This window comes from Bipolaris zeicola (assembly GCF_000523435.1).
Source record: "Bipolaris zeicola 26-R-13 unplaced genomic scaffold scaffold_6, whole genome shotgun sequence".
NCBI classification, from domain to species: domain Eukaryota; kingdom Fungi; phylum Ascomycota; class Dothideomycetes; order Pleosporales; family Pleosporaceae; genus Bipolaris; species Bipolaris zeicola.
This window is the reverse complement of record NW_006912055.1, coordinates 111617-135138: the sequence shown is the minus strand read 5'-3', so window position 1 is coordinate 135138 and position 23522 is coordinate 111617. Positions and strand designations below refer to the sequence as shown.

At 50.3% G+C, this 23522-nt stretch overlaps 11 protein-coding genes across 11 annotated transcripts; 6 read left to right on the top strand and 5 right to left on the bottom strand.

The window, feature by feature from the left end:
* Positions 1-28: 28 nt before the first annotated feature.
* COCCADRAFT_32536 (uncharacterized protein) lies at positions 29-1368 on the top strand (the record flags this gene model as incomplete). Its single annotated transcript, XM_007709135.1, has 4 exons — positions 29-277; positions 412-957; positions 1011-1146; positions 1223-1368. 4 exons carry the CDS (start codon positions 29-31, stop codon positions 1366-1368), a joined length of 1077 nt encoding a protein of 358 aa, XP_007707325.1.
* Positions 1369-2440: 1072 nt separating this feature from the next.
* On the bottom strand, positions 2441-2797 carry COCCADRAFT_83299 (uncharacterized protein; the record flags this gene model as incomplete). The annotated part of the gene is made up of 1 exon (XM_007709181.1): positions 2441-2797. The coding sequence occupies one exon, from the start codon at positions 2795-2797 to the stop codon at positions 2441-2443; it is 357 nt and encodes a 118-aa protein (XP_007707371.1).
* A 309-nt stretch (positions 2798-3106) lies between these two features.
* On the top strand, positions 3107-4154 carry COCCADRAFT_22198 (uncharacterized protein; the record flags this gene model as incomplete). The annotated part of the gene is made up of 3 exons (XM_007709107.1): positions 3107-3309; positions 3375-3434; positions 3506-4154. The coding sequence occupies 3 exons, from the start codon at positions 3107-3109 to the stop codon at positions 4152-4154; spliced, it is 912 nt and encodes a 303-aa protein (XP_007707297.1).
* A 2438-nt stretch (positions 4155-6592) lies between these two features.
* Positions 6593-7063, bottom strand: COCCADRAFT_32534 (uncharacterized protein; the record flags this gene model as incomplete). Its single annotated transcript, XM_007709134.1, has 2 exons — positions 6593-6942; positions 6997-7063. The coding sequence occupies 2 exons, from the start codon at positions 7061-7063 to the stop codon at positions 6593-6595; spliced, it is 417 nt and encodes a 138-aa protein (XP_007707324.1).
* A 1092-nt stretch (positions 7064-8155) lies between these two features.
* On the top strand, positions 8156-8332 carry COCCADRAFT_83278 (uncharacterized protein; the record flags this gene model as incomplete). The annotated part of the gene is made up of 1 exon (XM_007709180.1): positions 8156-8332. One exon carries the CDS (start codon positions 8156-8158, stop codon positions 8330-8332), a length of 177 nt encoding a protein of 58 aa, XP_007707370.1.
* A 659-nt stretch (positions 8333-8991) lies between these two features.
* On the top strand, positions 8992-9677 carry COCCADRAFT_22196 (uncharacterized protein; the record flags this gene model as incomplete). Its single annotated transcript, XM_007709106.1, has 2 exons — positions 8992-9362; positions 9416-9677. 2 exons carry the CDS (start codon positions 8992-8994, stop codon positions 9675-9677), a joined length of 633 nt encoding a protein of 210 aa, XP_007707296.1.
* A 2169-nt stretch (positions 9678-11846) lies between these two features.
* Positions 11847-12590, top strand: COCCADRAFT_32532 (uncharacterized protein; the record flags this gene model as incomplete). The annotated part of the gene is made up of 3 exons (XM_007709133.1): positions 11847-12206; positions 12276-12377; positions 12435-12590. 3 exons carry the CDS (start codon positions 11847-11849, stop codon positions 12588-12590), a joined length of 618 nt encoding a protein of 205 aa, XP_007707323.1.
* Positions 12591-12669: 79 nt separating this feature from the next.
* On the bottom strand, positions 12670-13533 carry COCCADRAFT_882 (uncharacterized protein; the record flags this gene model as incomplete). Its single annotated transcript, XM_007709085.1, has 1 exon — positions 12670-13533. The coding sequence occupies one exon, from the start codon at positions 13531-13533 to the stop codon at positions 12670-12672; it is 864 nt and encodes a 287-aa protein (XP_007707275.1).
* A 364-nt stretch (positions 13534-13897) lies between these two features.
* COCCADRAFT_83196 (uncharacterized protein) lies at positions 13898-14963 on the bottom strand (the record flags this gene model as incomplete). The annotated part of the gene is made up of 2 exons (XM_007709179.1): positions 13898-14082; positions 14810-14963. The coding sequence occupies 2 exons, from the start codon at positions 14961-14963 to the stop codon at positions 13898-13900; spliced, it is 339 nt and encodes a 112-aa protein (XP_007707369.1).
* Positions 14964-15978: 1015 nt separating this feature from the next.
* Positions 15979-17248, bottom strand: COCCADRAFT_83352 (uncharacterized protein; the record flags this gene model as incomplete). Its single annotated transcript, XM_007709178.1, has 3 exons — positions 15979-16592; positions 16646-17175; positions 17226-17248. 3 exons carry the CDS (start codon positions 17246-17248, stop codon positions 15979-15981), a joined length of 1167 nt encoding a protein of 388 aa, XP_007707368.1.
* A 455-nt stretch (positions 17249-17703) lies between these two features.
* Positions 17704-18569, top strand: COCCADRAFT_32528 (uncharacterized protein; the record flags this gene model as incomplete). The annotated part of the gene is made up of 6 exons (XM_007709132.1): positions 17704-17706; positions 17819-17875; positions 17974-17989; positions 18090-18215; positions 18270-18482; positions 18535-18569. 6 exons carry the CDS (start codon positions 17704-17706, stop codon positions 18567-18569), a joined length of 450 nt encoding a protein of 149 aa, XP_007707322.1.
* Between the last annotated feature and the right edge of the window lie 4953 nt (positions 18570-23522).

Below are 23522 nucleotides of genomic sequence, written 5' to 3'. Positions count from 1 at the left end.
TCAGACTATCCTCAACGCTACCCCCGCTATGGAAAACCCTGAACAGCTGGCGCAGTTGCGCGTCCTGCAACGCCAGTACTTCCAACTGGTCGAGCCACAACAGCTGAGATGGCCGGACGATGCAACCTTGAAGAGGCCCCTGGTGCAGGCATGGCTGTTCGGCAACTTGTTCGATCCATCCAAGATTTCCTCGCCACCACCGGCTCGCTACCAGCTTAGGGTTCTGAAGGAGCTTGTCGGGAAACTCGAGCGGTCCATGACAGACCCTGAGGAGGATGTATGGTCTCCTATCTCTTCATTGCGGTTCCTGCCTTTACTGTGTACAGCCATGTACCATAGCAAAAGATATTTCATGTACAGGAATCAACCTGTTGCAGCATCCGCTGACTTGCCCCTCCTACCTTGTTATAGGAAATCTCAGATGATATCATGGAGGGAATGACAACTTTACTTGTGGCCAGCTTACCTTCTGAAACGGATGCCGCTCAGCAGAAAGCCTTTGTGACGTACTCGTTCCCCCAACAGTCGACTGACGACAGCGATTCCGGTGAGCGTGCCGTGACGCTATTGGAGGCCCGTTCCGTCATTTCTTCGTCTGGAACGACGGGTCTGCGAACATGGGAAGCCGCTTTACTGCTCGGATCCTACCTTGCATCCGAGTCTGGCCACGTGTTCATCAATCAGAAACGGGTGTTTGAACTTGGTGCGGGGACGGGTATGCTATCCATACTGTGTGCGAAGCACCTGGATGTGGCTGGTATCGTGTCCACGGACGGCGATGAGGCGGTGGTGGATGCGATCAAGACCAATCTCTTTCTGAACGGACTCGATGTCGATGACGATTCTAGCTGTCAAGTGCGTACAGCAGCACTCAAGTGGGGCTATCCAGTCGACGCAACAACATTTTCAGAAGACTACGGAATGGAGGTTCCAGACGTGGTGATAGGAGCAGACGTGGTAAGCTACCATGACGACGGTGTCGCGGAGAAGTGGGTTTGACAGCGCTGCAGACCTATGACAAGTCCGTCATCCCACGCTTGGTTTCGACGTTGAGAGAATTCTTCGACCTGAACCCGGCGCTCCTAGTTTTTATTTCTGCGACCATCCGCAACGAGCAGACGTTCGAGACTTTCTTGAAAGCGTGTGGTGGGTCTCCCTGCGTGGTATTATGCGGTCGGGGTTACGACATTGGGTACGATGTTTGCTGACTTTTGTGGGGTAGAGCGGAACAGGTTCAGTTTCGAACGGATTGAGTGGCGGCTGGTGCCTGAGCATATCCAGGAAGGCCCGTTTTATCCAACATCAACGCCGATCCAGATCTGGAGAATTGCAAGCGGCCAGAGCACAAATAACCTGTTTGCTGTATGATATGACATGGATTGCAAAGGGAAAAAGTCTTGCCCGTCACATGCGCGGTGCGTACGAATTGAAGTGCGCGTACGGTGTTAATATTGTGGATTATCGGCAGCGGCAAGGTTTCAGGATCGGGAGAGGACAGAAATTTTGATGATTCACTATGTCTGGGACGGCGGATAGGCGAGTAGTCTGTGGTTGTCGGGCCTTTGCTGCGCGGCCGCTAAGGGAGGTAGCTACTATACGCGAGGAGTAGAAAACAAAATAGGACCCGCATCTTTGCTATGCACAGTCAGAGGGCCGGTCAAACGCAACGGGCTGGCAGCGCGGTATGGGCAAGGCAAAAGAGGGAGGTGTGGCAGCCTAGTCATCCGGCGATAGGTGCACTTGGAGGTGCATACATGGGTGGTTGCGGATAAGCAAACAAGCGAAGGGTGCGGCGATGGGTGGAGGGGGTGCCGCAAAGCACCGGATTACCCCATTGGGCCGACATGGCGAACATTCGCAATATGGCTTCATTGTGTTGAGCAGGCACGTAATATGGACAGCACGCTGGAATTGGGCATGTTGTAGTAGCACCGATAGGCAGGCGCTCGCAGACGGTGGGATGGTGTGAACGAGTACCCAAGTAAGGGGAGCGGCGCTACCAGAGGCAGGCCATGGCGGCGCAGCGTGGACCTTGATGGGCGTTGGTTTGCGTGTGCGTGTGCGTGTGGCTCGGAGCGCCATTTGCTGGACGAGTGTGCAGCGCAGTGCAGGGCAGCGCAGGGCGTGATGGCTACGGGCGCAGGATTGGCCACTACGACGATTCTATTCACACCGGACGAGACGGAGCCTGAGTCTGAGGCAGCGTGGTGTGGATGCGGGTGGGGGGTTGCAGGCGGGCGGGGAGTCAGCGCCCAGACGGCGGCGGCATTGCGTGCTGGAATGCTATCACGGCAACGGGTCTGTCGTGATGGCTATCACGAATCGTTCCCCACATACCCAAGCAGCCGTATCCCGACGGTGCAGCTAGGGCCGTTGTCGTCGTCAATCGCAGCGTTCTAGAACTGGGCGTGGGTTTTGCACAGGCCGGCCTCGTAATTACTTATTGACCGCGTCGTCCCCCTCCTGCTCTGGTGGCCGTCGTTATCATTTGTGTTATCAGCTCGCGGGACCGTTGCTTGTTCCACTGCCGCTGAAAGCCGCTGGTCTCGAGGAAATACTCGGCTCTGTCTCTCCCATCGTTCCCCCCAACGCCCGCCAGCCCACTCAGCCCCAGCCTACCCAGCGTTCCACCCTCCCACTCCCGTCGGCAGCCCTGTCCGCAGATCGCATCCGGACCGGAGACAAGTCCTTGAGTGTAAGTACATACAGATACTACTATCCACGTACATAAGTCATTGCTTGTTTGTTTTTTTTGGGCATGACGCAGCTGCCCATTCTTGTCCTCGTCACCTCCCATACACCATACACCACATACACCCTGCTGCCCTGCTGCCCGATGACGGCGGCTCTGCGCGCCAATTCGTATTAGATAGCAAGTCCTAATATCGTTGTTCCTGGCTAAGTCGATGGCGCAGTGCACAAGGCGATAAGGGGTTCTAAACAAAGCCACGCACGAACCTTCCGTCATATCAGCCAGCTGGGAACTGGGCGGCCGGTGTCACCGCTTCTTTCGCTTGGTCGTCTTCAGCCTGCAAAAATATCGCGCACCGTGCGCGATTATCAACTCGCTGGCATTTAGCCCTTTTAAACTTCTTCCGCCTCCACCATGGCCACGCATCACGTTCGTCACCTGTCCCATCAATCCAAGAAGTCGCAGCCGCCGCACGCACGGCCCTCTCGGCCTCTGTCAAAGCGCGTGCAATCCCACGCGACCAAGGCTGCTTCCAAAGTCGCTCCCTCCAAAGACGCCGACCTCGCCGTCGACGACGACGACGAAGACTCAATGGCAGTGAGCTTCTTGAACTACTGGTATGTCCTCCACTTACCCCTACTCCATTCTTGATTGCCCACAATATACTAACCCTCTCATGCAGCACTGTTTGCGAGAAGCAAATTGTTGTTCCAAGCAACACCGTGCTCTACTGCTCAGAAAGGTATGATGATGACACCCTCGTCCTGACAGCCCCATCGCGCACAGACCACCTTTGCTAACCTGTATACACAGCTGCAAGAAAAAAGACGCGGAGAAGAGCCTCAACTACTACTACGATCATTACTCACCGCCAACCACTCCTTTCGCAAACTTCACCTTTGACGACCTTGCCTTCCGTGACATTGTTCCCCAGCGCTCCCCCACCCAGCCCGACTCAAAACGCTCGTCATGTGCCTTCTCCGATGTATCATCGGATGACAACACCGATGACCGGTATCAGTCCGACGCATCAAAATACTTGCGCAAGTTTCAATCGGCACCCACTTATGCACCTGATAACATGCGAGCCTATCGACCCCGCTACAACCGTGCATCAACATCACAGTACAGCACTAGCGCTGCCCCTTCGCTGTCACATACTCCGGCTTCTTCAGTAAGCTACTCGCTGCCATATACCCCAGCTACCACGCGCCCTCTTCCTCCTAGGACCAAGCCGTCCCGCAACGGATCATATGGAGGAGGAAAGTCGATCGATCTTGTCACACCTGTGACTGCTCCTTCAAGTCCCAAGTCGTACTCGCACAAGTCACCCGCCGTATCCAGGACTTCGGTCAGCACCATCGAAGGCGAGATTGTCTACGCAAAGTCACCCGTTCCCGAACCCTCAGTTGCCAGCGGTAGTCTTGGTCGATTACTCGCCTCATCACCTCGTCACGTCTAGACAAAACAAACATTCATTTCTTTTCCCATGTTTTCCCTTTTTTTTTTAACATGGGCTTTTTGCTCCTCTGTTTTCTAATAGATACCATGACCGTAAGGTCTTCGATCTGCTATGCAGGCCGTAGCTGTTTGAGATTGATGGAAACGCAAACACCCATGAATCTCTCTCACTCCTCAAAAGTTCTACCAGCAATATACCAAGAATTGTTTTTTTCCCATCCTTCTTTTTTGGGGTTGTTTCTGGTTTTCGCCATAGATACCTACTTTTGTTTGCTACTACTTAGAAAGAGGGGGAAGGGTTTAGTGATTATGATGACTTAGGGAAAGAAGAGACCGGCCGAGTAACCTTGGAATAGGCTTGTGACCCAAATAACATCACTATATACGTCACACACACACCACTTTTTGGTTCCTTTACAACCTCTCGATCTCTGTCTCCCCCTCCCCTTTTTAGGTCTTCGCCTTTGCCACATGTAATGACGTTAGATGACGCCCTCTTCTGCCACGTACATGGCCAGACGACATGGTAGTGTAAGAACAAAAAGGAAGGATCTTCCTTGTCCCGATCTTCTTCTCCTTCTTCTTCTTTTTTTTTTCTCCGCCTTTTCTAGACCCCAGATGTATGCAACTCTTTTGCTCCACCGATATCATTGGGTTTGACGTTTCGATTCCAAACGGTTTAAACGCTATTCTAGGTATATAATCTACCCAGGGAAGTAGAAGCATGGATCTAATGGCGCATTGCGTACCAGATTTCCACTGGGAGGGGGGTTTTTTTTTTGCCCTTGCCCTTGCCCTGCCCTCTCTCTCTCTCTCTCTATCTCTCTCCTTTTCGATTGCAGATGTTAGTACAATGCAACTAAGTAGCTAGCTATAGCACTAGTACTTTCAGCCTTAGTCCCCCTAACCCGCCCCCCGCCCCCCTTTAGGGTTATCGCATTCCTTATCTTCTCTGGAACGTTCTCGCCTTACGCGATTCACGTTGGTTTCTATAGTGCTAGTGCGGCCATGCAGGAGGATTAGGCATGCGTGTTATATTGGGGTAAAGATAACGGGGAACGCAAAAGGGGAACGGAATGCGCTACTAGTTGATGTGTGACTTTACGCTAGTAACTATCTATACTACATAAGTCAGATCTCATAAAAACACATTTTTAGTAGTAGGTTTGTATGGACCGTGGTCATGTTTGCACCGCAATATTGATGGTGATGTAAGAGGTAGAGGATATAGCTCCGATTGAATACTAGCACAACAACAACAAAAAACTTGTAATCTATACGTTAGTTAAGTGTCTTGGTAAGACGCGAAATGAGATTAAACAAAGTACCAAAGAGAGAGATACACGCTTGATAAACTACACACATTCACACATATGTGAATACTGAACCCTTTGCTTTTATCATAGAAAACGGCTCATTCCGCACATGCAGCAATCACACGTTGGACAACGCACATGCTACGTTATCAATGCGGAGAGCAAAAACGACCCAGGGATCAGGGGTGGGGGTGTATGATCTGGTCATGCAGGCGCGACATTTTTTCTTCTTTTCCAAATGAAACAATGCATCGATTTTTTTTTTGCTTGTTCGACAAATTAAGCATTACTCGGCTCGGGCTTGGTGAAAGCTTCGTAGCTGCGTGATGCTCTCTTTGTACCCAATCGAGATGGGGCGGTCTGGTTTGTTCTTCGGTATGCGTTGTTTCTTGGGGTGTGGGTTTAGTTGCTTTTTTGGCTGCTACGTCAACGGTGTGGTTTACTTTTTTTTCTCGTATTTTCTTTTCTTTCCTCTTGCTGCGGTGGGTTGTTGGCTGAGACTAGAAAAATTTTGCGTTGTTTTGTTTTGATTTGTGGATGTAGAGATGCAGTCCCTGTTTTTTGGGGGTTATCTGATAGTGATACGTGTCTGCTGTTCTTTTTTTTTCGTTTTTGCCTCCTGTAGTAGTTTGGTGGTTGGGTTGGATACCCTTGCCATCGCTTTCAGAGAATGGAGAGATTCAATGACCGGTTTAGTTCTAATAGCTATTGCTATTCATGTTCTTTCTTGTTTTTTCTTTCGTATAACCATATTTCAATTGCTATGAGGTTTGCTCTCAGGAACTCCTATCTTAGTCACTCTTTCGACTTAGATGCGAAATATAAAGGTGCTCCTACGATCCATCTCCTCATTCTCAACTCCAAGACCGACTTGATTGTAGCTTTCATGTTAGTCAGATTCATATCACATTGCAAACTGAACCAGCCATTTCGTGAGTAATTATATTACTATTTCAATTATGGTACCAAGGAGTGTGTATATACAGTAAACGCCATCGTATGCTGTATGAAGCAAGCGCTATGCCAAGTATTCAAAGCCAATATAAACATTATCGCATATTCGTCGCCGTCATCTCTCCATCTTGTCTATTCTTTTTGTGTAATGGTGCACAACGCTCATGATTTAAAGACCGCAGTTGCTGACAGCGACCTGCTGGTACTGAGCGTCGATGCGGCCGAGGGCAGCAGCCTGGCCGTTGGTGAGCTGGTTCATGGCAGCCTGGGCAATGTTGAAGCCGGCGCCAGTATGGTCCATGGCAAGGACGTAGATGGTCTTGCCGTTGTAGGTGAGACCGTAGCAGGTACCGCACTGAGGGCTGTTCCAGCCAGCAATGCCTTGGTAACCACCGATGAGAGGGAAGCGAGGAAGGCTGCCCTGGGTGGGGAAGCGAGCGGCCAGACCGTTGGCTCCGTCAGAGCAGGAGACAACGTTCATGGAGCGGCCGGCATCATCGTAACCGGGGTCGTAGCTGACTGTGAGGAGTTAGTATTCAAGTTTCCATAGTGCTCTGTAAGAGTACTACTGACCAGTGATGGCGGAAGCCATGCTGGAGAAGCCGAGAACGGCGGCGGAGACGGCGGAGAAGAACTTCATGGTGATGGTTTTGGGTGGTTTGGTGATTAGATTAAGGTGGAGAGTTGAAGAGTGGTTATTAGATGTTGTAGTGGTGATGGAAGCTGAGTGCTGGTGATGATACTCTGGACGAGTGACTTGCATGTCCTTTATAGCAATTGACTTGACGATGCCTCCACTCTACCACTGCATAGCTTTCCGCTCCTCCCCGTTACACGACTAGTGAATTCCCGTTACATTGCCAGTTGGGCACGGGCGGTGCAGGGCGGAATGCGAGCAAACTGCCAGGTCTAGCCTACCTTGCCCACTATACTAACTGCAAGAGTACGACCATCTGACCATGGAGTGGCGGGATTTCTAGGAAAATAGATGAATGAGATCATAGCGTACAATGGACACGAGAGGTGCTGCGGAGAAAGGTGATATTTTTGGATGACCCGCAACGGGAAGGGCTTGCGCTAGCTGAGATGAGCAGGACAAGCGAGCTAGACAGCCAAAGTTATCGGATTGATGCATTGTGTCTTGCCGCAACAGGCATTCGTTGGCAGCGATCAATAAAATGATCCTGCACCCCACCTGCGCTCGTGGCGCATTCAAGACTGCCTCCTAGATGCGATCCAATGTCATCGCGCAAAAAGGGGACTTCTTCGGCTCTTGACAAGCGGCGAGAGGCGACTGTAAGACGGAATACGGGGACAAATACTACATCTCATGGCTATGCGACCAATGCTTACTACTACTACTAGCGCTGGTAACGTGGTACTGCTGTGTGGTGAGGTAAATGGTTGAAAGGCTATTGTTGGGTGGTGGACTGACTGACTTGTCGTGGCCAAGCCTATAGCTGCTAGCAACGGCACCCTTGAAAGACCTTCTCCATCCTCACCGCCGAAAACTAACTGAGTAACCCTCTGGATCGCACGGATGGGCACACGCCCTGTGTGCAGCCTCGTCTTCAGAAGTCGGTGGAAGATTCTCCTCTTCGTGATGGTGGATCCTTGTACTATACGGCTTCCTCGTATTACCCTCTCATTCCCCTCGGTTTCCGTCATGGTGCAGTGCAGCCAGAACCCCGACTTGTGACCTTTTTCTGCTACCGACAAACAATGTGAGCACATGGTCCGACAACACGTGGAGTCTTGCCATTCGACATGTTCGGCCGATGTCAGCTGTTGTCGTGGTAGGAGGAGCCCGGACGAGAAGTTCTGCCTTCTGTCGCATGTTCCGCAATTCCCACGGACTTCCTACGTCTGGAGCAACGACTGTCAGTTATCACTCGCGATGGCCTGGTAGTTATGTACTTGGGCATGTAATGCCATGTCCGCTCTGGACACGGCGACGTTTAACATGAGCCGTTGTCATGCCCGTCGAATTGCATGTCATCCAGGTGGCAGCCGTTTGCGTGTCCGTGCGCAGGTATCCAAAACATCTTCTGTTCCATCATGGTTCACGGCCAGGTTTCATCCCTTGGTCAGAAACATGACTGCCGCGAAAAGCAGCGCTTACGCCTCTCTACTTGCAGTACCCGTAGCCCTCAAACTGCCACAGCCACACGGCCACGCGCCCAAAAGGCATTTCCGGGCGACGAGTGGCTGAATTGAAGCGCCGAAGGGGCCAGTAGCCATGCCCTGCGTCCACCCCTATGTTTCCCCGGAATCGTGTTTAGATGGCTAAGGCGCTAAGAAAAGGATGCCTTTGTGACGCCTGGGGTTTCGAAGGCTTCATGCCCTTGACTGCGCAGGCCGACTTTCCCGCTTCGTGGGCGGCAAGCGTTTCCACCTCCATGCTATATAACCTTCGCAAATGTGCTCATCTCCAGACTTTTCTTGGTAGGCAGGTCCACGTTCTTCACTTCTCAGTACCAATTACATTCCATCTCATATCCCAACCCTTCTCACGCATTATCTTAATCGCCAAAACGAGCTAGTCTCTTTCCATCTCAACCAATCATAATGCATTTCTCCACCATCTTCACTGCTTCCGCCATGGCTGGCGCCGCTCTCGCTGCCGAGCACACTATCGCCGTTGGTGACAAGGCTGGCAACCTGGTCTTCAAGCCCGACAGCATCATGGCTGCTGAGGGTGACACCGTCACCTTCAAGTTCTGGCCCAAGAACCACTCTGTCGCCCAGGCCACCTTTGCCAACCCTTGCCAGCCCATGTCCAACGGCTTCTGGTCCGGATTCGTGCCTACTTCCGATGCCGAGAAGGTTGCCACGACCACTTTCACATACGAGGTTACCAACGCTTCGGCTCCCATCTGGTTCTACTGCACCCAGGGCATGCACTGCCAGAACGGCATGGTCGGTGTCATCAACGCTCCGTAAGTCACAACTGTCAGTGTTTCACAAGTTTCCCATCACTAACATTCTTTAGTCAATCTGGTGCAAAGACACTCGAGGCTTTCAAGACTGCTGCAAAGGCTGCCACTGGCAACGTCTCACCGTCATCCACCGCTGGTACTGGCGGCAACCTGACTGAGAGCGAGAACAGCACATCAACCGAACCATCTGGCTCACCTTCTTCCTCCGCATCCTCATCCGCATCCGCACCGCAATCAACCGGTGCTGCCTCTCACGTTGCTGGCAGTGCCCTGTTCGCTGGTCTGGCTGGTGCCTTTACATTCTTCATGCTCTAAGCGACCGATACAAGAGTGCAAAGCATATTTGATACCCTCATCAGCATATCATAGAACAGCAGACGTCTTTGGGTGCGGCCGGTAATACGCATCATGACAATCAAGAGCCACTGGTGGCTAGGAGTGAAGAGATGAAGAAAGAGAATGGGATTATTTCTTGGTAGTAATTATCTGAGTTTTGAATGAACAAATGTATACTCCATTTATATATGCTTTCCAAATCTTGTGCCGTGACAATGCGACCGTTGACATTTGAGTTTCCGAACTCGACGATCATTTCTCTAGTACGAGAAGGCGCGGACAATCTACAATCTACAGCTTCTGTTAGCAACAGCCCAGAAACTTTGTCAAGACAACATGTATATGTGCGAAGCGGATCAGACATCCAAGGAAGGTATTCGCGCTCATTGACCATCTAAAGTAGGTTCAATCGATGGCTAGCGTGGAAACTGCGAATGTGGAATGGTTTTCATCATGGTGTAGGGGGCAGGGAGTCGGAAGAAAAAAGTAGTAAGACTTACGAAAGCGGCTACAGAGCGCAAAGGTGCTGCTGTCATTAGTTAGTCCGCGTTGAGACGCGAGGAGCGACATGCAGTTTGTTGGGAGAAGATGAAGAAGAGCTGATCTTGTATCGAGCTGGACGAAGCTAAAAACTTTAAAGTGGGCCCGGCACCATGTTTTACCGGGCCCACTTGTCGCCTCTTGGCGATCGGATGCAAGCAATCAAAACGACGGCTACTAATAAACAACATGTTTTGCGTCTTGGTAGTTTATTTATATCATTGTTTTCACTATACAACAACTGAACAAGGCTTGCCAAGATCTCCAACTCAAATAAGCTACGCGGAAGCTAAAGAACTCTTGTTCTCCTCCGGTTGCCCTTGGCAATAGCATCAGCATGTTTCCAAACAGGATCCGATTAGATTGTTGCCTTTGCTATGATAAAGTCATGGGATCCGTCACCTAGATTACAAAAAAACAACTTGGTACTTTTTTATATCATGCTTCGGCGGAAGAGACTCTTGACCGATGACGGGGATGCAATAGTTCTACTATCCTAGGCTACGCTATGGGCATAGTCTCATCGTGGGGTTGCGTTGAAGATTGCATTTGGTCTTCAAGGCTCATCCTAGTAGAGCATAATGTTATGTCTTTTTATAGTCTGATAGGTGCTAAGGCGAGCACTCGCCATGTTCTTATGGACGTGTCAAGTGGTCGTTACATGTTAAATTGACGTCCATGCCTTACTAGTAGGTCCATGCTGATATTCACCATTCGATACTACTACATGTAAATATGTTCATGTCAAATAGCGACTATTAGATAGTATATGAATTTCAGTGTTTTCTAGCCTGGCGCTGGGCATGTGTTAGCGACTTGAGCTGCCAGTGCGTGCAGACCAGAGTTTCACACTAGAGGATGGCAGGTGTAAGTGCGCGTTGGCGACTGAAAAGGTGACATTCGCGTCCAGTGTGCTATGGCTTGTCGGGTAGGTCCACGGGAGAGATTTATGCAGGCCTCATGCTATAAGACCATAACCCGCACATCTCTCGGTGACTGTATGCTGTGAAACAAAAGATGGGTGCTTAATAAGTGCGACAAGTACACTGCTTAGATTACAACATGCTCACAGCTACGTCCAGTGTGCAGATCCGGGATAGTAGAGGAGGTCTATTTGGTGCTGCGAGAACAGCACCGTGTCACGAACTTCAAATCTTACGGATATGTGAAAATACAAGCTTAAGTACCTTTGTAGAGGAATCAATCCATGGCTGCAGGTATGTTGGTGAAGTAACAAAGTTGGTACAACTGCAGCTGGCGAGGTTGAGTCAGTTGCGATCCGTCCCAAGCTGCATCTGATTCGGCCGCAGATGAACCGAAGTGACGCGCAATAAGCAACACCAAGAAATGTGGAGTCGAGCGCGACGGCACATCCAAGGTCAGACGGTAATCCGTCACCCTAATCCCAACATTCTCTTCCATCCCAGACAACTTCTTCTGGTTCCAATCGATCCTGACAACTTTGCCTGAACGTCGGCCTGCCTCGGTGTTTACCCAGCACTGTTGATCGCAACAGCTCGTGCTTATCAGCTTGTGGCTTTCGTTTTGCTACCTTGCCCACGTTCCACTACCTCTCCCAACGTTCGAACCGACTTTCCCTTCGCCATCATGAAGCTTCCTCCGATTGCGACGGCCTGTCTCTCCGCGCTCGTAATAGACTCCTGCAGCAACATCATTGCGCAGCGCCTCAAAGCATGGAACGAATCCAAGCCCTTCGTCTTCGACCGTGTCCTCTTCACACAATTCGCCATCATGGTCGTTCTTACTGCGCCGGTAAACTACCACTGGCAGAACTGGCTTGAACGTGCGTTCCCTGGGTGGAAGACGGTGAAACAGACAAGGACAGTGGGAGACGGCGAGGAGGAAAAGGGCATCATGCTCAAGGAGGATGGAGATGGTCGCGGTATCATTGAAGAGGAGGTCCGGGTGAGGAATTGGTGGAACATCTTTAGAAAATGGTTTACCGATGTAGGTGGTCACAAATGACTCGTCGTAGCGTAGTCGCTACAGAAATGGCTAGGTGCTAACGAGATGCAGTGTATCACCATGGGCGCGTTGCTGAACCAGTCAATGTTCCTTATCTTGATTGGAATCATGAAGGGTAAAACCGTGGCATTGATTGTCCAGGACTTTAGAAATGTAGGTTTATGAAGACGTGAAACCCCACACTGTTGCAGATTACTAACTGCTTACCAGGAGCTTTTCGGCCTCATCTTCGATTCGTACAAAGTCTGGCCAATTGCCAATTTCTTCAGCACCACCTTCATTCCCGTTGAGCGCCGTATCGTCTTCTTGAGTTTCTGTGGTCTACTGTGGAACATCTACCTATCACTGGTAGCGGCGCGGCTCTAGATATTCTCTAATCCGAAATACATCTGCTTTGCTCTGCACCATGCTACGCCATCGATCCTATGCGCTCACTCGCTGATGGCTACAAATTGCATCTGGGCCCCTTCGTCCAAGCTGCTATTACCGCAGCCCAATACTTTTCCGCGTCCTCCCGTATATGCCCACAATGCGCACTATTCTCAAACTGCACTTTCGTCACATCCCACCCCTTGGACTCTGCAATGTCCGCATGCTCATCTGCCTCTTCAAACCCTACCATCGTATCCGCACAACTGTACAGATACACTCTCGGCACGCGATTATCAAATACATTCTCATCATTCAACTCCCGACAGAGGACAACCATCTTGTTCTCCCTGCGCCGAACAAACACGACTATCCACGTCAACAGAATCAAAAGATGTACTAGCGCGCCGCCAAACCACCGCCAAAACAGCGTCTTGGGCAACGAGGCGGAAATCGCAGCATGACTCTTCATCCAGGGACCTTTAGTCGGGCTCGAATCGAGAATCTGCGCGCGCATCGGCATCTTGGTGTCGAATTTTCTTTTCCACGCCTTGGCAAATTCATTGACTTGGTTGCCGCCGCCGTTGGAGAAGCTGTGCACCAGGACTTGGCCGCCGTTGTCGGCGTGCGCGGCTACAACGTCCAGGGCGGGCTTGAGCAGAGGTCCGTAGGCTGTGGACCGGCGGAAAATGTCGAGTGTGTAGCATCGGATGAGGAGGATGCGGGATGTAGGGAACAGCTTTTGGTATGCTATTGTGTATTTGGCGATGTGCTTTCCGGCTGCGGCGTTCCATGCGAAGAGGAGTATGAGCGGGGTTTCTGAGGGTGAGTTGGAGAGGTAGGATTCCGAGGTCCAGATGTAGATGTTGTGGCCGATTTTTTCAAATTCCGAGAGAGGTTTGGATGGCTCCGGGGGAGTTGGGGGAGTTGGAGTTGCCATGGCTATGGATATGTAGTGTTTGTAGTTTTTAGATGGATAAAACAAAAAGTCACATGTGGGGTTTGTGCTGGTCTATTGATGATTTGATGTTTTTTGGCGTGTCTAGTATAGGTGTAATGTGTTTATAGCAGGTTTGAGAAGGACGCCTGGGAGGCCTTTGTCTCGGTGTCTCGCTATCTCGCCATCTTGGCGTGAAGGATCCCAGGCCGAGGTTACGGTACTACTAGAGTACTAGTAGCAACACCATTGGTCCATCTACCTTGCTGCTCGCATCTCACACTGTATGATTCCTCTCACGTGCCCCAAATCGACCTCTTGATTGTCTGTTGCTCGACTCCAGCAACCGCTCACAACTGATGGCTTTTTAGGCACCAGTGTTATTTCTACCCATGAACCAGGTGAGCCCAGAGCTGACCACCGCACCTGCCTGTGCAGCCCCAGCAGCGAGACCAGCGCCATACCCTCCCATGGCAGCACTCTGTGCCAGAGCATACACGCCGCCTGCCGGGACATAACCGAAGTAGCTCATTGTAGATGCGGCAAGGGAACCTGTTGTCTATTAGTATATAGTAGTATGAGTACGAGTTCGGGCCGACGTACCACCGGCAGGTCCTAGAGCAGTCAACCCAAACGCAGCGAAGATGGGTGCAGTGGCGGCAGCAGGCGCAAGAAGAACAACGCCGTTGACTGTGTAGAGAACTGTTTGGCCCGGGTGTGCTGCTACCCAGTCGATGAGAGGCTGCGCCGTAGCTGCAACGGAAGCGGCTGTCACGTTTACCATGACGAAGTTAGATATCGGAAACTGTTTCAAGTGGTGGAAGGTAGTAAGAGCTGCGTTAGTGATTACAACCAAGAACGCGGAGAATACCAGTTCTTATCTAACAGGTTGATATTCAACACAAGGCTGAGGCTAGCCTTTCAGCGCTGGTGAGGGGTGAATGCGTGACGCTGCATTTGGTTGGCTGCAAGCATGACGCCACATTTGTTCAGCCTTGCCAGCGCAAAGACGATTCCAGCATACTCCAGTTCTCTAGCATAGTACATGACGTTGTGCTTAGCGGCGGCCTCTACGCCACGCCGCTACTGATAAGAGGATAGCTCCAGCTCGTACTGCAATATCAACACTACTCACACTCTTGCCGACCATTGCCCCGCTTTGAAGCGTGGAATACATATTTTGTGTAGAGGATTTGTCTTTGATTCGCATCCATGCTGAAGCTGTTGAGTCTGAGTTCTGTCAGTAAGAATACGTGAAGTCGATACAAGTGTGCTAGACCTCTGCGAGGCCCTCTTTGCTCGAAGCCTAATGCCCAGAGGGTGGGTACGGTGAATATCCTTGGTTCGAGCAAGATGGCGCCATTTGCGGCGTGTACTATCGTTTGGTAAGGATGTGCGCAGATTAGGTTAAGCAGTGTATTGGTTGGTGACATGGTTGTAGGTCCGTAAGGAAACGACTTGTGAATGAATAAGATTTATTGTCGATGACGAAAATAACGCCTTTTGTTACTCAAAACTTTGTAGGCGAAAAGAAAAATAGAGAGTATTGAAAGAAGTAAAGGTTAGAAGTTGAAGGTTTGGAGGGCGGGCGGTTAACTGCGCAGGCTGATGCGGCACGGTTGCATGGGCATATAGTCCTCTGACTATCAATCATCTGAGCCAAGGCTTTTCGGTTTGATGCGAGGCGGATTCAAGGCGCATAATGCTTCCTAATATATCGTTTTCTGTATCGCCATAATCCTTCCAATATTTGGGGACAAGGCAGCGACATTTCAATCCAGTAGACGATGGCTCAAGATCAGTCCGGCATGGGATACAATTATGATGACAGAGTCAATTACATCTTTCTGTTAATATAATAAGAGTACGAAAATCTGCTGTTGCAGCTCTGAGTAAAGGAAAAATACAACTACCCAATATCATTTCCTTCCCGATTTTCCTCCATAACTCCGATCTTCTTCGTTCCTCTCCATATCCCCAGCACTCTTGTCTCCTATATCTAGAAAGAACATGCCATTCTTGTTGCCTCCATATGATTATCTCATCTACTTGTTTATTCTGTCACTTTCATGAAAGTTTACGAGATACAGGATATGTCGACAAGGAGCCTGTCCGTGCAATGAAAAACAGTGCAATTGTCATGCAAATCCATAAACGGGTTTTGTTTGGGAAGAAAAATTGAGATACTAGCTATCCTTTTGACAAAGCTTTCCTTTGAACCATTCTAACAAGAGTCAAAATGCTGTATACATGATCTAGTATGTGGCATGATAGATGCTACGCATCCAAATCTCATATCACCATTAACAACCAAATACCAGGCTCGTATGGACAAGCCTGACTTGCCAATCAACATGTCAATTCTGACCAGCATCACATGCAGGAAAGTAAGAAGACAAGGTACGAAGTATTTAGGTATTGTTTACTATAATTATGTAAGAATGGCCCTTAGAGGATCAAAGGGTCTCGTGTAGGGTCCTGCCACAACCGCCGTTTTCTTCTATGCCAGATCCTGTTCGTTTGCATCGTTATTGACTGCCGTCTGGATTTTACTGCCGCCGCTGGCGGAACGTCTGGAACTTTGGGAACAGAAGACACTCCATCGCCGCCTTTCCTGCTCAACTTGAGCGATAGTAATATGAATACGCCCGCAATGAGGATGGCAAGCAGCAGCATGATCTTGCGCTTTACACTTCGTCTCTGGTACCCAGAAGCTACTTTGAGCTCCTTATCCGCCTCTTTGACATCTCTGAACATGTTCTCAACGTTGTAGTCTATTCGGTCCAGCATACTGCCTTGGTCAATGACCATGGTCTGGAGCTCTTGGAAGATATTTGCCAGCTCGATGATGCCTTGAGCAATGTCCTCAATCTCCCGCTCCCGCTGAGCTATCAAAGCTTCGTTCGGGTCGTGGCGCATGCGCTGTTGCTTCGTTTGGAGTAGTGTGGATTGAGAAAAGGAACGGTCGGCATCGGATTCTTGTAGCGCAGGGTCATTGTAGGGATTCTGTACCGGCGTGGCAGAGCGGAAGGGCGAAGTGAAGCCTCCGAGGTCGCGGAGTTCTAGGGAAAGACATTAGCATGACATGTAGCATAGGACAAAGGAACAGTCTCACTCTTCAGATAGGCAGCCTGCTTCTTGCGAAACATGGCGCTCACTTCGCCGACACGAGAGGCAAGCGAGATCTTGAGGTTCCGGGCCATGACCTCTTCACCCTGGTTGATGCTGCCCTGCTGCTTGGCCTCGCGGACCATGATGTCTATGCGCTTGATAGCCTGCTGGCATTTCTGGAAGAGGCGGGTGATGGCCTGGGTGATTTGCTCAATCTCGCGCTCCTCGCGCTTCTTGATATCCTCATCATCAAAGCCGGGAAGCACGTGCTTCTGGTGCAGCTGGTCGAGCTTGCGCGTCTGCTTTGCTATTTCTGCCAGGTGCTGGGTGACCTCGTCCTGCATGTCAAGCCAGCGCGGCGGCAGTAGATCCATCTCTATAACGGCATCGCCGTCGTCCTCGAAGGCTGGGATGAGGCCCTGGCGCTCCTCGGACATGCGCCTGCTGTCGCCAAAGCCATTGGAGCCGGGGGCACCATAGCGTGTCTTCTTCTTCTGGGGGTGGTGCGAGTACGACTGGCGGTACGAAATAAAGCTAGGTGGCTACGTCAGCAGCAGCGAGGCAGCGTGGCTTTGGCGACATACAGGTTGGTCCGGTCCCGCCACATGATGGGCTGGCGAGGGTCAACGGGGCTGTGTCATGGTAGAGCTCTAGGCGGGCTATGTATAGCGGGAGTGTAGGTACTTATGCAGTCGGGACGTATGGACGTATGGCGGCCAGGGCAGCTGTGGGCGAGGGTGGACGGGCGTCTGATGTGAGGCGCATGCAATCGTGGCCGTGTGTCTGGGCAGTGGTTGTGCAACGGGGGCGCTTTGCCTGAAACGGCAGCGAGTGGCCCCTTCCCAACAGCGAGGCGGCACTAGGCCGGTTGGCTGACAGTCCAGCTCCACTTCAGCCCATCTTCTCCAGCCGCAAACACGCCTAGAGACCTCCTTCACACCGCACCTGCGCCCTCTGTTATATATCGCCAGTTGGCTCCCATCCAGGCACCCCCTTAATTGAGTTCCTGACCACCACCACCCCATCTTCCCACCTCCACCACCCGCACCCCTCCTAGCAGCCATGGTCTGTAGCCCCGCGCTTCCTCGCTTTCTGCCAAAACATACCCCGCCCTCCTATACACAACTGCGGCCCCCCACCCACGCCCCCATCGCGCATCGCTGACACAACACTCCAGGCCGATTCTCTTACTGAGGAGCAAGTCTCCGAGTTCAAGGAGGCGTTCTCCCTCTTCGTAAGTCTCTACCCCTCTTCTCGTCGTTGACGCGCGGCTGCCTAGCACCCCGTCCATGGCTTCTTGGACATGTTGCTAACATGTGTTTTCCTGTGCAGGACAAAGATGGCGATGGTCAGTGCCCCCTGTGTCCAATTCACGCTCGCATGCTTTGCGCCGAAGCCACTACCCCCCGATACAAACAGGACACGAGGCTGACCACGTTGCGCCACAGGCCAAATCACCACCAAGGAGCTCGGCACCGTCATGCGCTCGCTCGGCCAGAACCCCAGCGAGTCTGAGCTTCAGGACATGATCAACGAGGTTGATGCTGACAACAATGGCACCATTGACTTCCCAGGTATGTCGGCCTGCCGACTTTAGGCCCATTAAGGCTTCGCTGACGTGATGCCAGAATTCCTCACCATGATGGCCCGCAAGATGAAGGACACCGACTCCGAGGAGGAGATCCGGGAAGCCTTTAAGGTCTTTGACCGCGACAACAACGGCTTCATCTCCGCTGCTGAACTGCGCCACGTCATGACCTCCATTGGCGAGAAGTTGACCGATGACGAGGTTGACGAGATGATCCGGGAGGCTGATCAGGACGGTGACGGCCGTATCGACTGTATGTGTTTGAGAATTTATGCTTGGTTATTTACCAGACTGACACGAGACAGACAACGAGTTCGTCCAGCTGATGATGCAGAAATAAGCATTTGAAATAGCGGGGTTTGAACGAATACATGCATCATGACAGTGAGACGGCCGAGGGTTGACAGCGATGAGCCAAGGGTCAAACTGGGCTTTTTCGTGTCTTTGTACGGTGGATCCAGTTGTTAGCAAGGCGAGCTGGTTTGGTTGTGTTGCCAGCATCTCTGAGAGACGGCTCAAATACCTAACCTACTTACTCAATTCATTCTCACGTGCCTTTTTTTGTGTTGATTCTGTCTAGAAAAAGTGGGTAACCTCGCACAGGGCAAGGCTCTTTCTAGTAAAAAAAGATGGCTTAGCCACAGTTTGCTGCAGGGCCCTTGATGAGGCGGTGCAGCAGGTGTGAGCTTGGACTCTTCTTGGCCATGTGTGGGTCAGGTCAGCTCAGGACACCAAGACAAGACAAGACAAGACTGAACGGGACTGCACGGGGTCCTTCTGAACGGGGAAGTCTGACTCCCCTTCCCAAAAAGACCAAGGAAAGCCCTGTGCTCATTTTTTTAATGGACCTTTTTCTCGTATTGGCATGCTGACTTGCTATTTATGGGGCTAGTAAACGGTATATTGCGATCTTCTCTCTCTCTCTCTCTCTCTCTCTCCCGGTGTGATTGCGACTCGCACGACGAACAAAAAAAAAGGGACAAAGCTCTCACCACGATCATGTCTTTGTTGGATTTTCTTTGGGTTTGTTTGCGGTAAAAGATGGACGTGTTGTCCGAGTGTTATTTATTGTATGTACATCAGGGCAGGGGGGGAGGGAAGGGGTGAACGGAAGGAAGGGGGAAGGAGAGTTCCGGGTTCCTTGATACACAGAAGAAAAATTGTTGATTGCTGGAGGTAATGTGTGGAGTCTTTTCCTTTCAGCTTTTTTTTCCAAAGAGACGTACGTTTTTCTAAGCGTTGCATCTGAGTAATGTATGTTACTTTGTGTGTGTGTGTGTGTGTGTGTGTGTGTATATCGTGTGCAAATGTAGATCAAAAACTTAATTTGCTCTTTTCTTCTTTTCTTTTCTTTTTGCTTACAAGTACATACCCGGCTTACTTGACACTTCCGCATTTGGAAAGAGAAAAGATAGAAACTTCCGAACCGCGCAAATCCTCATCTAAAACTACAGAAAAAAGAAAAGCTTTGCCTCAAGTATGTAAGCAGAGTTGTACGGCGGGTTGTTTTGGGCTGGCAAAGGTTACCTCGCCGTTTGGGCTCCCGTTTTCCCGTTTTTGCCCAGATGGGTTGATAGACATGAATAAACACGAGGTTGAGGTCAGGGGGCCTTTGCAAATCACGAGTGGTGGTGCGGACGACGTTGGGTCCCCCGATTTTCCTCCGAGAAACTTAGCGAATGAGGGTTATATGTGACGTTTTGTTAATCATTCCTCGGGAATGTGATTTGTCCTTCTTTTTCTTGTCTCTTGTTTTGGAGAGAGAGAAGGATCGGTGATAAAATTACCTCACCCAATATCACGGCAGAAAGCCGTGGTTTCAAGATTATCGTCTGTGCCCCCGCCCCCCTCATAGTGTGTGTGGGAACGCATGTTCGAGGTTGTCTGGCATCCCTTGAATAGTAAATCTCAGTTACCATACTATATAGCAGAAAATTCAAATAAGATAAAAGTCTAGATTTTATTCATCTATTTCTTCTCCACTTGTCTCGGTAGGACCATTTTTTCATCTTTCCCTTTCTTGCATCCACTAACAATCTAGTGCCCAAAGACCAACCCCCCCCACATATGTAACGAAGTGGAAACAACGGGGAGAAAACCCGCACGTATTAGCATCGCATTATTACGCTTTTTCTCTCTCTCTCTTAAATCACGGCACTACTACTTAGTTTCCCTTTTGTGTTACAACACGTGCACACGAAGTACGTACGTGCTCCCCCTAACCCCCTTAATAACCTAGTCTCGCTACATCTTCCCCTGCGTAAGGATACAAACGTAGCCAAGAAAATGGGAAAGACAGAAAGAGAGGGAAAAAAAGTCGATGTTCGTCCGTGCTAACGAGCATCATCATCACCGCCCGGATACCCTTTTTAGGATACGATCGTACAATGACTCGTCATTGTAGGTCAAGTGCGGTAGTAGTTATAGTACAAGGGTCATCGTATATGGACATGGTGGTTGTTGGAGTGCCTCCGTAACCCCCCACACATAGCCCCCCCCAACTCCGACTCCGACTGCACCCCCACTGGTTGGCATCGTCGTCGTGGATGGTGCGGATGAAGCCGGTATGAGATGACGCGGCGGTCGAGGGCCACGGGGTTTCCTTGTTGACTTTGCTTGGTTCTCTGGTATAGTGTTGCGGATGACGGCATCCGCGTGTGCGCTCTCCCCTGGGGGTATGGGCTTAAATAAGTGTAGAGACATGCGCATCTTGCACTTGATTGGTATCAAAATGTGAAGATGCGAACTAGCTGATACCGGGGAAGACGGGTAGATCGGGCAGTTACGGCGTTACTCTCTCTTTTTCTTTTCTTCCACTATCGCGGGTTTTGCTCTTGCGCGGATGTCGGATGTCAGACGGGGAAGGGCAGGGAAGAGGAGGGTTAGTGCAGCTTCGTGTTACTTTACATATTCGGAGGATCGACGATCCCGATGGCTATGTTTCTTGTATGCAGTGTGATATCGGGGAATTATGCTTCGTTATTCTGCGGAGAGACTTGTTTGGTGGCGATCAGGGTTATTGAGTCGCGGTGTTTGATGTTGGGAAGGATGCGGGAGGATTTGTGCCGAGAGGATTTGTAAACTTGATGTTCATACAAAGGCTATATTTTTGCGTCGAATATTGTGCCTGTTAATGTGCGTTTTATACCATTACTACTTGTATTAACGTGTAGCATGACTTGGTGCTTCCGCTGTCACGATCCCGATCGTGACCAACGTGGTTCCCAGGACTCCCTGGCTATTCTTGAGGGAGCTGGTTCATACTGAGACTGAGAAACTGGTATCAGCGAGAGGGAGATGGGAGGGATACGTTAAGTGCGCCGAGGACATATACCTTTACAAGGTACATGACAAATGACAGCTGTTGCAAGGATGTAGCTGAGACAAGCCAAAACCCAACAAATGGGATTGTATATTCAGTTTCCTAGACTATATGTCAGCGTCACTGTCCACGCGTTGCAAGCCTATTGTGACTTTTCTTTTCTTGTGTGTGCGGGGAAGAGGAAAACCCTTGCTGGGCTGGGAACTGGTGATTAATGCAACAGGGTCAGGGCAGACAAACCTAGATTTGCAAGAGATGTTCTTGACAGCTGCGATGAAAAGAAACGTGAAGAATAAAATTAGAATGGCATAGTTTGGCTTGCATCAAGAGTACAGGGCAACAACAACCCGATACAAATGAAGGAAGGTGATACCCGGCTAAAATAGGAGAAATGTTAGGCAAAGTCAAAACTTACGTCATCGGGGAGTTTTTGTAGCATTTCCATATTGTTATCGTTATTGTTGTCTTTTTTTTTGCTCCCCAGAAAGTTTCTCCCACCAGTATGCGATGAAGGAGAGGTAGCGTGGTATTAATAGCCGAGTGGCTGTCTCACTAGGTACAGCCCTGCAATAGTGCCACACGTAAGGTCAGCCTTATTCCATTAATACACGTTGGCAACGGCTATCCAGACGGAGCTAAGGTGGCTGTAAGGAGCACTGGTCAGATTCAAGGCGACAGAGAATTATGCGTTGACGAGATGAAAAGGACGCGGTGGCTGAGGGGACCATGATCCATGTGTTTCGCATTGCAGGCAAACATGGGGCCTCTCTGGGCTATCTAGTCTAGACTATTGCTATGTATCAAGGTTCTCTTTAGTGTAATCTGAAAGTGATGCAATGCCATAGATTGACAGGTCGGATCTACAATCGATCCAAATGCAAAGGTCGTCTTTGAGGATCGGGACTTATCTTGAACAGCTGACTCGGTTAGCGAGAAGTGTTAGATCTAAGTGAGTGCGATGGCTTGCACTGTTATCGCATCGTCATACAGTAGATCGACATTAGCTAAGCTTTGGGCGATGGTCAACCGTACGTAGTCGATAAACAAAGAACGTTACATGGAGTGCGTGCGCATTAAGTTTGGTCAGCAAGAATATTGAACCAACAAGGTTTGCTTTTCCTCCGCACACGTGGCGGGGATAATAGACTTGCACCATCGATGCCAGCCCTAAGTAATCAACGGGTGCATCGGAGAATTTCCGTGGAAAGCCTGCAAAGCTTGGGATGAGTGGCAATGGAATCTAGCATGATACAGCTGTCCCCCTCCCAAGCTCCCAGACAAAGTCTAGATTTTGCACCAACGTTGCGCCAATCCTTGAGACCATTATAGACGTTACAGGGACCTGTACATCGCCAACCAACTTGGGTTTGCGTACAGTAAGCATGGCGAGATTGTTGGGTGGCAGTGCCAGGGCTGAGGGTCCGCTTTGGGCTAGTGCCTTGCGATTGAATAGCAGGATGGGTGTAGTATTACTACTACTACTACTACGACTTTCACACTTGCGTATGCAGGTTCAAGACTCAAGAATGAGGATGAAAAGAGAGTAGAGCCGCTCCCCTGGTGATTGCCCCGACGTATCCCATGATGTCGGGTTCCAAGTGCCAAACTTTACACTGTCATGTTGCATAAGTTTTTCTGCATTACCTGAGCCGTGTGGTGGACATCGGACAGTAAGCTGTCTGAGGTCGGTCACAATACTTCAGCTTTGGTAAATCCAGCAGCCTTGGACGTGACAAAACGCTACCGCTGCATACGTGCTATGTAGTCACGAGTAGTAGCTGAGCCATGTATGTATGCAGTCGCCATCACCACTACCACCGCCGCTTGTTCTTGGTGACTTTGAGCTATTCCTCAACCATACATCAATGCCCAAGAAATCTACACCAGATGATGCCCGTTTAGGATACTCCTGAGTCTCGATTCCGCAGTGCTTGTGTAAAATGTTGACACGACCCCTGGGGGTGGTACCTA